At 39.9% G+C, this 17,910-nt stretch overlaps 1 protein-coding gene across 1 annotated transcript; it reads left to right on the top strand.

Annotated features, from left to right (window-relative positions):
- The first annotated feature begins 8,925 nt into the window (after window positions 1-8,925).
- Window positions 8,926-16,764, top strand: LOC121686035 (transmembrane protein 255B-like). The gene is made up of 7 exons (XM_042066844.1): window positions 8,926-8,992; window positions 9,592-9,725; window positions 13,777-13,866; window positions 14,309-14,389; window positions 14,485-14,570; window positions 14,982-15,141; window positions 16,561-16,764. Exons 1-7 carry the CDS (start codon window positions 8,926-8,928, stop codon window positions 16,762-16,764), a joined length of 822 nt encoding a protein of 273 aa, XP_041922778.1.
- Window positions 16,765-17,910: the final 1,146 nt, after the last annotated feature.

Below are 17,910 nucleotides of genomic sequence, written 5' to 3'. Positions count from 1 at the left end.
ATGCACCTGCACACCAAAGACACACTGACACACCCAGTAATTACTCATTTAGAATTAAATACCTGTAGGGGATTTTCACATAAGTATCTTTGCACAGTCTATTCATGGAAAGGAACTTGTAAGAGGGTTCTTTCGTAAGAGGCTTTTCGGCCAACTATATTTAGCAAGGTGCAGAGCGAAAAAGCTAATGGTCGTCCGTCGGAGTCAGTTGTCTCAACATTAAAGTGATAAGAATGAGGGAAGGAGAGTGACACAGTAGGAACCTCACAGCTTAGCGCGATGATAATGTATAAACTGAACGGGACACACAGAGAGCACTAAATGGCTCCAGAGTGCTTATTGGCTCCTGACCCACAGGTGATCTTTGCCACAGAGCGAAAGTGGTTTCCTGGTCTTAGTGGGCCCTGTGATGTCTGTGGAAAAGGCATGCACATTAACATGATGATGACTATGAGTGCATACTATGATGATTATCAGTGTACTGTCACCTTAACTGTGCATGGTAATACGCTTGTGAATATCTCTACATACTCTGTGAATTAAAGTAGTCCGTGGAGTAAAACTGTACAGTCTATACAGGGGCATACACAGTTCAGTCAGTGTAATTAGGAAATATGTTTCAGGAAGAATTCTCACACTACAAAAATACATAATATAAATGCTGATAATTTTTTTTATGTACAGTATAACTCAACAGAAATAAAGTTAATAAAAATGTTTCCAAAATATACGCCATAAATAAATAAATAAATAAATAAATGTTTTTTTACTTAATGTTTTAATGTCACAGTGATGTGGATGGTTAATGATTGAGGAACCCATCCCATTCCCAGTTGGGCTTTGTCCCCACACAAAATCTGCACCCCCAAGAGAGAAATGAGGTCAAATGAGCCACGAGTTTTGCCATAGAGGGCCAGCAGTGTGAAATGTAAACAGTAGAGTAAACAATGGCATCTGCATGTGCCAGGTGTCTGCTGAGGTGTGACCTTTAGTTTCTGTTGCACTGAGAAGTCAGCTTCCTCAATGCTTGGCCTTAATCTGCCTGTCTCCTCCAGTGTGTGGCACATGCATACAGTAAGGAACAAATGTATTCATACCCCTGGCAAATATTGATTCAATGTTGATTTTCTCTTACCAATATGTTTGTTCTGACTGAAAATGACACAGTCACTGCCACATGCCAAAAGGTTGTAAGACAATGTGGGAGAAACATGCAATCAAAAAAAGAAGTGTTCTCATCTTTTTTAAAAATCCTTTTTATGAAAAATGGCATGTCCAAAATTATTCATACCCTTTTTAAATAACCAATCGAAACATCTTTATTTGCATTCACAGCTCACAAAATGGTTCTTATAATACCTACCAAGCCTCTCCATGTCTCTACAATGATTCAAGACCAAACCTTTTTAACAGCAATCCAGGTTTTGAGGCAGGAACAATTATTTGCCATCACTCTGGCCTTGTGTTCACTTTTAAGACAGATTGAGGTTGGGACTCTGGCTGGGCCACTCTAAAATGTTGATATTGTTCTCTGTTAGGCCTTGCCTTGTTTGGTTGTATGTTTTGAATCATTGTGTGGTTTAACGGTCCAATGGCGCCTGTTGGGGCAGGTCTCTCGGCAGACTGCCTGATCTGTTCCTCCAAAAATCTCCAAAAATGTAGCCCCTTGTTTTACTGTTACCATTTACTCTGAGAAGGTCACCAGATCCCATTGTCTGAAAAACACCCAAAACTAATACATTTCTACAGTACAGCTTTTTTCCACTGTGGGTATGGTGTTATGGTGGTTACAATTTTCACCCCATACCAAAATGGACCACTTGGTCATCATGGATGACCAAGGACAAAGAATTTAGCTTTTGCTGTATTTCTTTTGTGACCCAGGGACATGCCCTGAGATTGGCATAAAAAATAAGCATTAAACCCCAATGACGCCATGTCATACTTTGTGGAAAAGACTTTGTTTGTAGTGACAACCTCAAGACATTTCCTGTATGACGAAACTAATCAGTCACAGTATTTAGGTGTAGATGTTGGCCCATTCTTCTAAACAGATAGTCTTTAAATCTTAAAGATTCCAGGGGTCCCTCTTGTGAATCCTGATCTTTAGTTCCGTCCAGAAATATTAAATTGGATTTCAGTCAGGGCCTTGATTTCCTTTCTTTGGAACCAACTGAGAGTCCTTTGCTGTATATTCTTTGGATGGTTGTTGTGCTGGAAGGTCTACCCACGTCTCATCCTCATCGTCCCGGTGGATGGCAAGATTCTCCCAGAAAGAAATGACTCCATTCATCATTCCTTCAGCTGTATGAAGTCTGAGATGAAAAACAGCCCCACACCATGATGCCTCCAACCTCCAAACCTCACTGTTGGTATGGCATGTTTAGGGTGATGTACAGTGCCATTTCTCCTCCAAACATGGTGTGTAGTATGACATCCAAAAAGTTACATTTTGGTCTCGTCTGACCAGACTACATTCTCTCACTATTTCATAGGCTTGTCCAAATTTGTGTAGCAACTTTAGCTTGAGCAATGAGGTTCAACATGTTTTTCCTCAGTAATGGAGTTATGTGGGGTGAGTGTACATATGCCATGCATACATGTATGCCATGCACATGCTTTTATTACTAGCAGGCTTGATTATTGTAACGCCCTCTTCACTGGCCTATCAAAAAAGAATATTAACAAGCTGCAGTTAATTCAGAATGCAGCAGCACGTGTGCTGACCAAGACCAAAAAGAGAGCTCACATTACCCCTATTTTAAAATCTCTTCACTGGCTCCCTGTCAGTTTTAGAATTGATTTTAAGGTTTTACTTTTGGTTTTTAAAGCCCTAAATGGACTTGCGCCTGTCTATCTATCTGACTTGCTCTCACTGTACCTTCCATCACTGCCACTCCTCACTCAGATCCTCAGACTCCGGCCCCCTAGTTATTCCTAGGGTGAGGACCAAAACACATTGGGAGGCAGCCTTTGCTCACTATGGTCCTGCCCTGTGGAGCAGCCTGCCACTTGCGCTAAGGATGGTTCAATCAGTTGAACTTTTTAAGAAACATCTTAAGACATACCTTTTTAGCCTTGCCTTCTCTTAAATCCCTGACCGTTCTGGAATTTTAGGTCTTGATGTGTCTGTTCTGTATGCATATGCATGTGTGTATACATCTCTTCATATTTTATGACTTTTGCACCTTGATTTTTATTTTTACACTTATTGCTTTTATCATTCTTTTTGCTTTGTCTTATTTCAAAGTGCTGTTGTTAAGCACCTTGTATTGCTGTTTGCACGAAAGGCGCTTTATAAATAAAACTGAATTGAATTGAATAGGCCATGCCGTGGAGTGCATTATGATTTTCTCTGTAACAATTGTACCTGCTGCCTTTCTCCGAGTGGTCCTTGGCTCTTGGGCTACTTTTCTGACTATCCTTCTGAACCCCTGGTCAGAAATTTTGTGAGGAACTACTGTGCATGGCCAGTTTATGATGCAGTGATGTTCCTTCCACTTGCAGATAATGGCCTCAATGCTGCTTGCTGGAAGATTCTGAAGTTTTGAAATGCATCTGTAACCAGTTCCATCGATAGGTTTTGGAACAATAAGGGTGCGAAGGTCTTGGGAGAGCTTTTTGCTTTTACCCGTCATGAGATGTTTCTTGTGTGACACCTTGGTAGCGAAAAACCTTTTTATTGCCCATCAAAATGTATTAACTCAGATAATTTTAATGTGCACAGATAGGAGGGATAATTACTCTAACTACTTTTAGATTCCAGCTCGTTCCTTGCTTTTCCTTGCCTTGGTGTACTGTTTTTTCTTATCGTGTTTATGTGTCACTCCTCTGTGTCCCTGTCTGGCCACCCCATCAACCCCATCTCCTCTGCTCTCTCCTCTGCTTACTAATCTTCTAATGTCTCCCTTGTCCAGACATTTCTAGAAGGGGATTAGATCAACTCAAATGCAAATCTCATGTTAGGCTTCGCTGACACTCTCTACTAACTTTATCATCACGCCCTCCCTTCAAGGGTAGCAGTTGATTTAAGCACTGCCCCACACTCTCACGGCACACATGGATCTTTATGCAAATGAGTCAGGATGATAAAACCGTTGTGTGTCTGTGGGCGTATATAGGGAGGGACACATGATCAGAAAACCCCACTCCTCATATTCATAGCTGAGATTAATTTATTTTCTCATGCCAAATTTAGAGTTGCCTCCTTCAGAGGGTTTGCATGGCTCACGCACAAAACCTGTCTTGCACAATGTCCACCCACATACTGCCTTATCTCACAGAGAAAGCCTCAGTGGATGGCAGTGCGCAACTTGACTCTCATCTCAGCCTTTGCTCTTGGTCTTTTGGGTGCAGACATAAAAGATGCTCTAACCGTGATCCAAATAAAGCTCCCTTTTAAAGACAAAAACACATTGTCTCACAAGACCTTCAGGTCAGGGGTGATGGTGTAATTAAAACAAATCTAAATGAAATAATAACTTCAGCTACAATTTCATGTCACAAATTTCCCCTGCACTATGTATGTGGAACGATGAGAGAAGCAAAGTGTCAGTTGGCATTAGCAGGGTTTACTGTAGAATGACTAACCTTAAGGGCCACAGCTGAGTCCATTTGTGAAGATGGTAAGTCTATAGAGAGAGACTTTAGAGTTGGCCACCTTTACTCTGGCTCATATGAGGTGACAGGCTATAGCAGAGGACATGAGGTCATTAGCTCATCAGCCTTTGTGAATTGATATGTACTCTCATTACCTAGACAATACGTCATCCGTACACAATGTTTTCATATTACATTCTGAATATATAACATTTGCCAACCAGTTACCATAACTCAGCAAGAGAATGAATGAATGAATAAATGAACGAATGAATGAACGAGAGCAAGGTAAACATATGAGTCTTTAAAAGATTTTTTGAACGTCCCAAAACTCTCAGAAGAATGTCTGTATTTGAATGCTTGCACACGTTAACAAAGCAGTGCTATTACAATAGCATGCTAGCATCCAAATCCCCCTCCCCCCTCTAATGCTGGAAAAAAGCCCTTTAATGATTAAACTATCAGGTAACTGTTGTGGGATTGTAATGGCATCTGCCTGCTAAGCGTCTTGTTAAATGATATGTTATTGATGTGCACTCCATGGTCCATAATGTAAATAATGTATAGAAGATATATTAAACCCATGAATTTTGACATGTCGTCAGATATGCGTTCGTTTGTTTGCTATGTCATTATAAGAGGTAGGCCTAAAACATATGGTAATACAACCCTAAAAGATGACATAAGATAAACTAATTAAAAATACATAGGCCAATTATACTGTATGTGCTTCAAAAGAAAAATGTGTTACATGTGATACTACATGAAATAAATGTATTTCCTTGACGTATGTTATTACAATACAATACAACATTCTATTTCTTTAAAACTTTCTTCCAATATATTTCAATGAAATACAGAAAATGTACAGATTTTTGACCATTTTGACATTAAAGCACATATGCCAAATGTATTGTTTACCATGACATGTTAAGAGAAGCAAACAATAAAGATTCTATTTTTGAAACGGTCAAACTTCTAAGATTCAGAGTGGCCTTAAGATGAGTGGTAATCTGTGTGGAGCTCAGCCCCCTACAGACCTCTGCTCTATTTCTGATACAGTACTTGGAAAACTATATCAGGTGTTATACCTGTCAGGTGAGATTTTAGTCTCTATTATAAAGGTCATTTGTTCACTGGTAAATTCCATTTCATCTAGCTTTAAGCTCAAGCCTGTGACTTTTGCAGTGCACTTTATAGTTAGTTCTAGTCATCTTGTGCTCTAGGCCATGACTGGAACTGGTTGGTCAGGTTACAAACCTTCCTCTGTCTGTCTAATGATTATTGGCCCTTGCAAACAGCTGCCCTGTAATGACTGACAAGAGGTACTCACTAGTGCCCCTAGATGTTACTTTTTTGTCCATCCAGTACGGTCAATATCTATTTTTTTTATTGAAGTGGGAATTCATTATTTGAGCTTCTTTTGCGTTCCCTTGCAATATATTTTGAATACGTTTCAATAATTTTGTGTTCCCTTGTATAGTCAAAGTATTGCAAAACTATTGTGAGAAATAAGGCAAAACGTATTGCGCGGGAACGCAAAAGAAGTTCTAAAAATAAATGTCCACCTCTAAAAAATGATTCCTTCCATGAACCCTTTGCAGGCACCGTGATCCAGTAATCCAAAACCATAGTGGCGTTATTGGCAGTCAATATTTAAGTTACTTTATTTATCCAGTAGGGAATTTGTCCTCTGCATTTTACCCATGCACACACATACACACACACACACACACTTGGAGCAGTGAGCTCACACATTAGGAGCACACAACAAAAGACTTGGTTGATGCTAAAGTTATTCCTCTAGTGTAAAGTTAGAGCCAGTGCATCAACAACAGTCCCTGCAATTTTGCTTGCCTGGCACTTTTAAAACCTCTTGGATCTGTTCCAGATGTGGAGAGGCATTCTTTTTGGTGGCTTGCTTATGTTTACCCCTTGACTGAATGACGTCTATGTGACTGAATTACATCACCTTGAGAAACTCACTCTCACTGGCTGTGGCCTGTAGGCACTGAAGGGCTCTGTGGCTATGTGGGCTAATTCAGTCTGTTAAAACTAAGCGCTAATCCCCACCAAAAGTGTCTCAGATCTGAAATAGCTGCAGGGAGGTCTGGTTCATGTATTTAAAAATGTCTGATTATTTGAAGCCTGAGGTATTGCTGCATGTCACGTCATCTGTGGAAGCAAAATATTGCAAATGTTACAAATGCCATGACAGCCTGTCTGTGATGATTTCTACATCTAGATGCACCGCAGCGATACAAAATATGACTGCCACTCAGTCTTGCACATTCTCTGCGCAAAAATAAATCACGCTTGTCAATTTGTCTCCTTCTACTACTCCATCCCCTAGTAGTCTTGCAATTTTTGTGTATGTAAATGAGTGTGTTTATGCGTGTGTTTGCTTTTGTGTATATTTCAGTCCCTGCAGGCATTTGCGATAACAATTAATGCAATTAACATAATTATGCAGCACATAGAACATCCAAAGGGTTTGACCCCTCCCAATTCTGAATATTTGTTTGAAACCCTAGGTTAAGTTAAACCAGTGCCTACATGTTATCAACTGATTCTCAAAGCAGTGCACTTAACCTATAGTCTTACCTCTGGCTTTGGCCGAGTGTTTCAATCCTGTTATCTCTGCTCTTTACAGCTTTGACAGGTTTTCTCCTCACCTATCTGCCCTGTTGGCTCCACTGTTTGCTTGGAATTATGGGATGGGGGAGTGTCAGATCTCCCATCTGCTTTTAACATCTCTGGAGTTTAACTACAGGGACCATTGGGGTAATGTTTCTTTGTGGTTTGGAAACACAACTCTGGTAAACCATTATGCAGTGTGTGTCAGTATCATCATCAGCACTTGTAACATTGTGTACATTAAAACATTTTATACATCACCGTAAGGAGCATCTGGAGTTAATGGATAAAGTTATGTTTCAGTACATCTGCTCATCATTGTTGAGCCAAAGTCTATTTGCACATTGCCAAAGAACTGATAGAAAGCATATGGTCAGATAAAGGATATCATATCGAATTTCAACAGGATGCTCAGTGGAGGTGGTACTATACAGTACATTTCCTAAAGCATAAATGCAGCAGAAAAGCGAACAGCAATATCAAAGTTTCATCAAAAGTTCAGTGTGATACTTTACAGATGTCCCCTGACTGCCGTCTTGTGGCTAAAAGTAGCATACACACGCAGGCAAGCACGCACGCATGCACACGCACACACACACACACACAGAGAGAGAGAGAGAGAGAGAGAGAGAGAGAGACACACACACCAAATGCTCCACAGGGCAGTTTAATTGATTGATTACTAAACATAAAGTTGTAAGCCAAACCCACCTTTGTCAAAGCTGTATTGCTCCATGAGTCAGTTACTTCTGAATCAATTCTTTAAGGCAATGTGGATAAATATTTTTGGACAAAAAAAAAAGTTACTAGGCATCTTACACAAAGGCTATGCCAGCATGCTTTGGAAAGATGTTTTGTCTCAATGTAGCAAATAGCTCTGAATTTGATAGCTCTGGTTTAAAATGTGGGATAGTAAACTACATGAGAATACATAAGTTTGGGTCTCAGGTATCAGTATCAGTTACAGTATGGACTGGTTCATGATGTACATGACAATACCATTTCCTCTGTTTTTGTATTTCTCATGAGATTTGGAGCTTAAAACTCAAAATGACTTCGGAAAACAGAACACTATGCCTGTTGATGTTACATTGATGTAGTTCACTGAGCCCATTTAGATGTCACTCAAGAAATGTTTTTTTTTTAAAGCAATGTCTTATGACATCCTAATAGTCTCTTGTTTTCCCAATCCCACAAGAGTACTCCAGCAGCCCTGAGTGTTCTGGTGAGATGTGTGTTCTGGCTTTTTGTGGATCGGAGTGGCCAATGAATTGTGAATCACAAGCATTTTTCTTCATCAGAATTCTGAAACCAGCAATACGAGAGTAACACGTGCACATCTGGATGCAACCTCAACACATTTCCTCAGTTGATCCTGAGCAGCGGATACGGAACATTAAAAATGACGTGTACAACTTTACAATTGGGTCTGCTCTGCCTCAGGACATTTTAAGTATGCATGTAGACATAATACTTAATGTATGTTGAATCCCTCTGGATGCAATTTTTCTTGCCTTCATACATTTCCCATGTCTTATTTAGGTAGAGCAAAACATTAAACCAGAGTTGATGTGGCCTCTCCAGGGAAGTCTCCAGAGAGTTCTCCCTCTCCATCTCCCCTCCCTCTATTTTAAAATAGTATCCAGCCGTGCGGTATGCCTGAATTCCAGCTGTGTGAAGCAGTGGGAAATGTCCTCGAGACGGATAGAGGAACCTCTGGTGAGGCGCAGGCCTCCTCCCAAAATGAACCAAGCAGGTAAGACAGTGTATTATTGGAGGTTGTTAATGAGATTATTTTCCATGGCATTCTACTAGACTATAGTGCTGTGCTGTGCTGTACTGTGTTGAGATGCTTTTCATTTGAAGTGTGCATTTTGCGTTCTGCTGTTGCAGACAAATACAGAAGGAAGCTTAACTTTTGATTGACTTTTGAAATGAATGAGAAATGCCCTGTCCTGTATACACTCAGTGTATAGACAAGCTGTGTAAAATGATTTGATATTTTTTGTTGAGTGAGACAAACGAAACTTACAGAGATGTGAGCAAATGTTTAAACATATGAAATGTGACAATTGTAGATTAAGCGGTTGTTGAGATACAGAAATACATAAACATTTTTAAGTTTCAATTTTTTTAAGTCAAACTTTTTAAAAAAAAATTCTGTGAAGACCGCTTTCGGTCAAAATAGTTTTCTTATCGATGATAGACTTTATGATGGGTTTAAACTCAACCTAAAACTGAAGCATACTATTTTTCCTCAGAGGCAAGAAAAATGCACAATTACATTGTTCTGCCATTAAAAAGAGTGGATTGGAAGGTTGAATACACTTTATATGAGTCATGTGGTCTCTCTAGAAGCCCTGCAGAGGAGATCCCTGTGTCTGGTGCTGGTGCTGTTGTTGTTGTCCTTGCTCATAGTGGCCACGGGAGTCTACATCTCCACAGCCACAGAGAGCCTCAGCACCTCAGGATGCCCCTCTGGAGTCATTGTGAGTGAATGCCTTCATGATGCCAATGATTGTCATCAGTAATGGTAGGGTCTGCGATGGGGAATAATTGTTGATAATTGAGCTCCACTGCCTTCTATGCAACATCTGGAATGTCTGAAATTGTGCATGGCTTGGTTTGTGTCCAATTTAGAGACAGGACTGTGTATGGAAAAACAGACTTTTTTTATGTGAATTGGACAGTTAGAACATAGAAAGTCTCTGAATGTGACCATAATTTTGATGTTTAAATCAGTCTTAAGTGTTTAGAGGTGCCTCTGGACCGTCTTAAGCTGCCAGTGACAGGGGGCTTCTATTTCGTGCTATTCCACGCAAGCCCATTGAATAATCTGCCTTTTCATACAGATGATCCCAGATCTCATTATTATGACCGCCGCTAGCTAGCGAAGCGGTCATTATGACCGCCGCTAGCTAGCGAAGCGGTCATATAATGATTGTCAAAGTTTTTTTTTTTTTTTCCCGTCATCTACTTCCTGAATTTTTGGTCAACGATACCCGGGACACCGAAACACCGGTGCACATGAAATTTGGTGGGTATGTAGCCCCACTAGACTTTTACGGAAAAATTTTGTTTCGTCCCCGGGGGCCACTCCCCCCTCCCCCATGCTGGGCCCCCTGAACCACAAAAAACGCAGTTTTTCCTAAATAACTACCTGAACCGTGGCACTGAGGATGAAGAATCTTTTATGGTATGTTGGTCTCAAGGGCCCACATCAACCTGGCCCATAATCACTCATTTGTGATTTGCACCCCCCCGGTAAAAAATGAAAAATGCAATATTATTCTGCTTTAATCGCCCCTATCTTCAGTTAAGATGTTCAGAACTGCACCAAATTAAGAACTGCACCAGAACTGCACCTGGCATTCTCTGGGGGTATGCCAAGTTTCGTAGAATTTCATCCATGGGGGGTCTAAAAAAAATTAGGTTATGTGTACATTTAGTGATTGTACACTCATTGGCCTGTAGATGGCGGTGCACACATATACACATGCACACACACACAGGCACCCACATACTATCGGTATTAGAACGGCCGATACATAATTACAAATTCAGTAGGATTAAAAGAAAGCCAAATATTCATCATCATCATCATGGCTGCATTTCCAGTATTGGCGATAAGTAGTCGTTTGTCCACTAGATGGCGCATCGTTGCAGTGAGACGTAATTTTGTTGGAAGTTAAAAGTGGGTTGGAAAAACAATGGACGCTTCCTTCCTACAAGGACTGTAGTTTACCGCAGAGAACGTCTAAGTATAGGACGATGTTCACATGAAATGTAATTACAGTGCATGAAAATGCACTGTTCTGTTATCCAAAGTCTTCTTCTTCTTCTTCTTCTTCCCACCAAATTTCTGCGTCTAATTCAGCTTCAACCGTTTAACGTAGAAACTTTGTTCAAACTTTGTAACGTAGGTCTTGAAAAGGAGACTTGAGGAATGTATTTTTCACTTTTGTAAACTTTATACTTTTTGAGATATTAATAAAAAACAAGCTTATTTTTCCCCATAGACTTTGTATGGGGACTATGACATCATAATGGGCTAATTAACTTGATTTGCACCTGTATCAACTTCCAGCTGCTCAACTAGGTCCCATCAAAAAGCTAGTTAAACTGATTATACCTGTATCAACTGCTTTCTGCTCAATTAGGCCAACTCTCTCTGTGTATCTCCATTCTACAAGGATATAAGGCACATTCCATCCAACTTTCTATCCATTCATCCTCTTCAATCCATTCACTCATCTACCCATTAAACTATCCCATCAACATCCATTAAACAATCTGCCTATCAACATCCATTCAACTTTCTGTCTGTCAACATCCATTACACTATCTACATTTAACTTTTAAACTATATACTCTGTCTCAGGCTTTAAACATACAATCTGGCTCTACAGATCCTGTTCAACTATTTCCTCTGCCCACAACTGTTTCAAAATAAATGTCCTCACTACAATAATTCACTATTAAATAATTTAACTATTTAAACTACTCAACTATTTAACTGTTCAGCCATTTCAACTGCCAGTTTGGGTTGTTTTCAATCCAGCATTTTTTAGAGTGTAGAAGAAGTGGCTACTTCATTCGCGCTTTCCTTGACTCATGGAGCTGCATGAAAAACTGTAGCTCGACTTACAACTTTTCGCCACGATATGGCAGTTTAAGTCCGCTTGATACTGTAAGGCGTAAGCCATTGGTTTCCAAAGGAGATTTTATTTGTGTCGCCAGCATAGCCTATTGACAATTTATGTTGTAAATAGGCCTACCTTATAAGCCTACCTGTAGCTTAGGGAAGCTAGCAGCTTTCTATTAGGATCTAGTTTGTTAGTTACAGTTTTGTCATAACTCCCTGATGCATTTTTGCATTTAGAATAGCCAGAGCGTGGATATCTCAATCGGAAAATTAAACAATATCGGGTGCCTATGGACTAGGCTGGGTGAACCCAGCCTGATCTGCCCGCTATTTATTTTTTGATTTCTTAAAAGATTGAGCTTGGTCTGGTGAAAGCCAGACTAGCCATGGACCTCAGTTGCACAATGCAAGGGAACATTAATCAGCCTATATTTGCACGAACAATAACGGACAACAGCTCTTCAACTTTGGCCCGTTAAAATGTGTGAACAGTCTAGCGACGCATTTCATGAAGGCCCATTTGGACATGTCAGTTATTTGCACCACTGGTTAGATGTAAAACAGCATTTCATTTCAGACTACTGTTACTTAATTTGTGCATTGACAATAAAGTATCACATGAACTAAAGATGACTAAAATCTTATGTAGAAGAAGAAACATTCACAAAAATTCCATCCAGGAACTGACAGAGATGTTTTTGTTTATAAATAAATAAATAAATAAATAAATAACATTATGCTGATACCTTTTGCTTTTCCCAAATACAATGTAGCCTACAGGTGTAAGTGACCTTTCATCAATCCAGTTGCAATGGATAAACTGTGATGAACAGCCCTACTTGTGATTGTTTAGAGATTTTAAAGGTTTTATAACAATGCTACATCTTCTTTGGCTATTCTACAATCTATTCACCTTTTCAGCACCAGTAAGCTACTTTCTGTGCAGCCGCACACACACACTCAGGCATGCCAAACAAGCATACACAAAAGTTTCAAGAGTGGGGGATGGAGTAAAATATGGAGACAAATTGAAGTGTGATTTATTTTCGCGGAACGGATGTACAGGACTGAGCGGCGGTCATATTTTGAACCGCTGTGCGGTACATCTAGTTGATTACCTGTCTTCTTGCATGCTGCTGGTTAATTTAAATGAAAATGCTCCCAGTTCCTTGTCTTGGCTATACCCACCCATGTTTTACAGAAACATTCACTTTTAGAAATATCGCCTCCCAATATGTAAAAAAAACAACTGACATGATAAACTCTCCTATGGTTCTGTATGTCTTTTTTGCAGTTTGTCTTTGCCTCCATCCTCAGTCTCCTTGGCTTATCTCTGAGGGGGAACCGCCAACAGCTGGTAAAAGACACCTTCATCAACACAGTGACAGAAAAGAGTTGTATATGCAAGCCAACAGAACAGTACATCTTGTATTTCCATTCAGTCTTCAGAACCCAGAAGCACAACATCTGGCCATTTGCCTGCATGAACAAAATGTATTTGCATGGATGTATATTTTTCACAGACCTGATGTATTAGTAACATATTTTGGCAGAGATTCAGCTTTCGTGGCCAGGTTACCATGCACCTGGCAATCTCCATATGAAACATGCTCAACAGCTCTTCAACATGTCTGTCAGAGTCGCCACCCTGTTCCCAAGTGTTCTAGAAACATAAGAAATGTATTAAGTGTTGAAGAAAATACGCTGAAATGAATGAGACAATTGAGATTATAGGTGACAGTGCCACTTTTACATGTAGAGGGCCTTTGGAATCTATATGGGCCTTTGAAGTAGAATATTAATGGAGGCAAAGTTTACAGAGTTTAAGCGTACTATACTCCATTGTAAGCAATGCATCATTTAAATGTGTCTGCACTCTCTGCTGATATTTGCAGCTCAGAGCGGCCATCTTTATCTTCAGCCTTGGCATCATAGTGTCATCCATAAGTCTTGTGGTGGATGGATTCTTCATTCTCCCCAGCATCGTAAATACACCTTTCTTCACTGTACACACATTACTTGTCCTATAGACATATACAGTATACACTTTACAACATCCCATTTGGACACCATGCTAAATCTGAGGAGGTCAGTCGATCAAGTCTACACACCCATAAATAACATGTCATAAAGGTTTAAAGGTCTCAGCTATGAAGCGTATTGCCAAAATAGTTTTAGTGTTTCAAAAACCCATTATACAAAGATATGTCATCTCCTTATATATTTTTTACATTACCCATATTTATTTAGCAGCCTCTTCTCAATAGTCATTAGTCTCAATAGCCACACGCATGCACGCACATATACATATAAACACATAAACACACACACACACACACATTGTAAATGATCAGTATACTCTAAATAGAAGTTGACAGTAGATTGTATTCCAACTTGATAATGGCTCTCTGATCTTTCACAAAAAAGGATGTCCGACCCATTCGGGCTGGCAGGTGTCAGTTCTACTCAGGTGGACAAGGCTTCTTCTATGAAAACCACTACACCACAGTATGTCCATACTGCATAGAACACATGGTCATCCTCAATAATGCCCTATATCCGTCATAATTTACAGTCTGGACTGATGCCTGTTTCTCCTGTAGGTCCCATGCCAAGGTCTGAAGGAGTCTTGTTTTATGATGGTGCGCAGTGGGACCTGTTACTGCTGTGACCTGTATGCCTGTGCAAAGTGAGCAGATTAGAGTGTTTGAACAAGAACACACCAACACAAGGATAACAGACACCAGCCCTTATTTAAATGAAAGGCATAGAGGAAAGTCTGGCAATGAGCAAATAGTCTCATGCATGAACTGAAACTATTGTGTGAGACCATTGAGCTGACCCACCAATATTTACACTTTAACAATTGTATTAAATAAGAAAATAGGTTTTTACCAAGGTATTAAATTACCGGTAGCTTTAGTAGACTTTGGACTTTGCATGTAAATTATATTCAGGCCCATTATCTCTATCTTTATTATCATGAAAAATAAATGAGCAATGTCTGAATCATCTCTGAGATTATGCCATCTTTGTTAAACCTACACTGTATATATTTCTGTGACCAATCAAAACAAACTCTTTCCCTCTGTTTTAACAGTGGTGGATACCTTGACAAGCACTATGAGTTTGTGGGTGTGCAGGACTGCCAGGAGGTGTTGTTTGTGTACTGGCTTGTCTGGGTTATCGCTGGGATGAACTTGCTTGCCTTGGTCCTGGGGCTTCTCACCTCAGCCATGCTTGGGAACATCAAGGCACTGGTAAGAGAAAAGAGTGCTTAACAGATCCAGGGGGATTTGAGGGAAACTATCTAGATAACGGAACTTAACTCTCAAGACAACCATAGATAACAGAAATATGTTCAGTAGATCAGTGTGTGTTTTGATCAGTGGTGGAGGAAGTACTGAAACTCAGTACTTAAGTAAAAGTACAAATACACAGAGAAATATTTACTTTAGTAAAAGTAAAAGTACCACAATGACAACCCTACTTAAGTAAAAGTAAAAAGTACCTGCTTTTAAATGTACTTTAAGTATTAAAAGTAAAAGTATTTGCATAATGATTTATTCTCTTAATATCTATATTCTAAAAGGAAAAATCAGTATGGGCTGTGGCATTTTAATCTAGTTAGTTTCTAAGCTAGTTTTAGGTTATACTCGACTAAATAGTTTTAAGTTAATGCAATTGTGCTTACCATCTGTGGCCCATTACATTCTGACCTACAATTCTAGATACTGTAATTCTGGTTATCTACTAGGGTGATCTGCTGAGTAATATCATTCAGCAAAACACGAGAGCCTGAAGTTTAACGGGGTAGACAGGGGAAACGTCGGGTGGATCGTAATGCCAATTATGCTGATTGAACAGAAAAGTTGCTGAGAAAGGTGTCTTTATGATTAAATTCAGTTTCACTTGCGCAGACGCATAGACATTGAATGAGCGCTGACGTTACGCCACAATTGTAGGCTATGCATCTTTATTTAATCACACACAATTAAGGAATATTTCCTAATCTGGAAAATGTTACGTCTTTTCCGGCCACCGGTTCATTAATAGTCTACCATTCATTTGTGCCGCAAATGATCAGACGTGTGACAGAAGCATGGGCATAGCCTGTAACTTCGCTGATCCGCGCATAGCAATCTCATCGGAGAGGAGGCCCTAACGCTGCAGATAACAGACAGAGAAAGGCACAGAACACAGTTGCATGTACAGTGTAGCCATGGGTCTGGTGATAGCCTACCGAATGCAGATGGCTACAAGCTCACGCTTTGCCTGGTCTAGACTAGAAGCTTATGTTTCTAAGAATGCACGTAGCGCTCCAGAATCTTTGGTAGCAACCCCCCCCCGGTAAAACAAACGTGTTTGTCAGAGAGAGAGAAAAAAACTGATCATAAAATGTATCGTAAAAAGTAACGATGGTGTTGTAGAAATGTAGCGGAGTAAAAGTACAGATAATTGCTGTAAAATGTAACGAAGTAAAAGTCAAAAGTATGCACTATAAATTTTACTTAAGTAAAGTACAAATACGTGGAAAATTTACTTAAGTACAGTAACGAAGTATTTGTACTTCGTTACATTCCACCACTGGTTTTGATGTGGTATCATTAGACTGATTTTGTGTTTTGTGAATTTCTGAATGGTTTTCTGCATATGTATCTCATATTAACCAAATACAGGACGGCGGGCATGATAAGGACAAAACTACAGAGGAGATACCACTGTGGGACCCTCAAGTGGTTCAGAATGCCACAGCTCCCCTACTCCCTGTACATGGGAATGACAGCTCCTCTCGTCTACCAATGGAACAACCCATATATCAACATAATGGCCACATGCTTCAGCCACTTTACCCGGTCAGGTGCCACATTTCACTATGTTAAAGACATCAGCATGATCCGTTTTCATTTTAAAACTCTGTTTTAAACGAAAACAGTCTTCATTCATGTAAGCGTATTCAGCCCTATCTGAACCTGTGCCCATGCTACAGTCTAACACCACGATTGTTGGTCAAAACCCTCAAATAATAGATGTAACAGGTAGCCTATAGGGATATTTCCAAACAAATGCTGTGTTCCGGTAGCATCAATTCAGTGGGCATGTTTGACTTGTCCAGTGTTGTGTAGATCTGGCTGAACGTAAGGTATGTTTGTATTGTAAGATTCAGCCAGATCTGTGCAACGCTGAAAGATCGAACGTGCCCGCTAATTTGACGCAACACCGGAACACGAAGCCAGGCAATTTGCTTCCTTCAGATACAGGTCTTGTTATTACCTCCCTGAGCCTGTACACTTTCAAATTTTACAATACTTTGGTTTGTCTGTAGGGACCCTCACCACACTACCACAGAACTGTAATTATATTTTGAGCATTGTCAGTGGTATAAAATAGCGTTTGTTTTTTGACGTGCTAGCTGCCCCCCTTCGCTTTCACTATAAGCCCATTAGCCCATACGTGCAAAAAACGTAGGCTATTGCTCAAAACTCCACCAATTAACATAATTTTGCTCTCAATCAAATACTTGAACTTTTGTTTTTACTCCGGAGTTACGCTTTAAGAGCATATCAACAGTGATGATGGCCAATCAGAGACCTGAGATTGAAAAAAATCAATCAAATGAGATAACGACAAATGATCAGTTCATAACTCCATTTTCCATGTCTACAAACACTGAAACCGGAGTTTTCAAAATGTTCAAATGTACTGTTTTCAGTGAGTTTGCATGTGGAAATAGGCGGGTCATAGTTTGCATCCTGCATGCTGTATGAGGGCAGCTGTAGCTTTGTAGAATGCAGAATTTAACTGAACAGCAGCTGCCAGCAAAGACAGCAGTGGAACCTGTCTATTCTGTCCTATTCTTGTTTTTTTTCTTCTGGGAAAGTCATATGAGAAAGGTCATGTTATTGGATAATGATAAATCAGGGAAGGAAACAGATTGTGCGCATTACTAGCCTGGCTGATACCAGACCTCAGATCTTAATTGAGGTGGAGAATTGGTCTGGGGACCCTTTATTCGCCCTTCGTTTGAA

The sequence above is a fragment of the Alosa sapidissima genome, chromosome 1 (assembly GCF_018492685.1).
Source record: "Alosa sapidissima isolate fAloSap1 chromosome 1, fAloSap1.pri, whole genome shotgun sequence".
Classification (NCBI taxonomy): domain Eukaryota; kingdom Metazoa; phylum Chordata; class Actinopteri; order Clupeiformes; family Clupeidae; genus Alosa; species Alosa sapidissima.
The sequence above is the reverse complement of the archived record's forward strand: the minus strand, read 5'-3'. Positions and strand labels throughout refer to the sequence as shown.

What these genes read in the sequence shown, in the direction of transcription:
- LOC121686035 (XM_042066844.1), top strand. Translation starts at nt 8,926, where the DNA reads ATGTCCTCGAGACGGATAGAGGAACCTCTGGTGAGGCGCAGGCCTCCT. An exon ending in GATGCCCCTCTGGAGTCATT is followed by an intron (nt 9,726 to 13,776) that starts GTGAGTGAATGC and finishes TGATATTTGCAG; the next exon opens with CTCAGAGCGGCCATCTTTAT. An exon ending in TTGGGAACATCAAGGCACTG is followed by an intron (nt 15,142 to 16,560) that starts GTAAGAGAAAAG and finishes AACCAAATACAG; the next exon opens with GACGGCGGGCATGATAAGGA.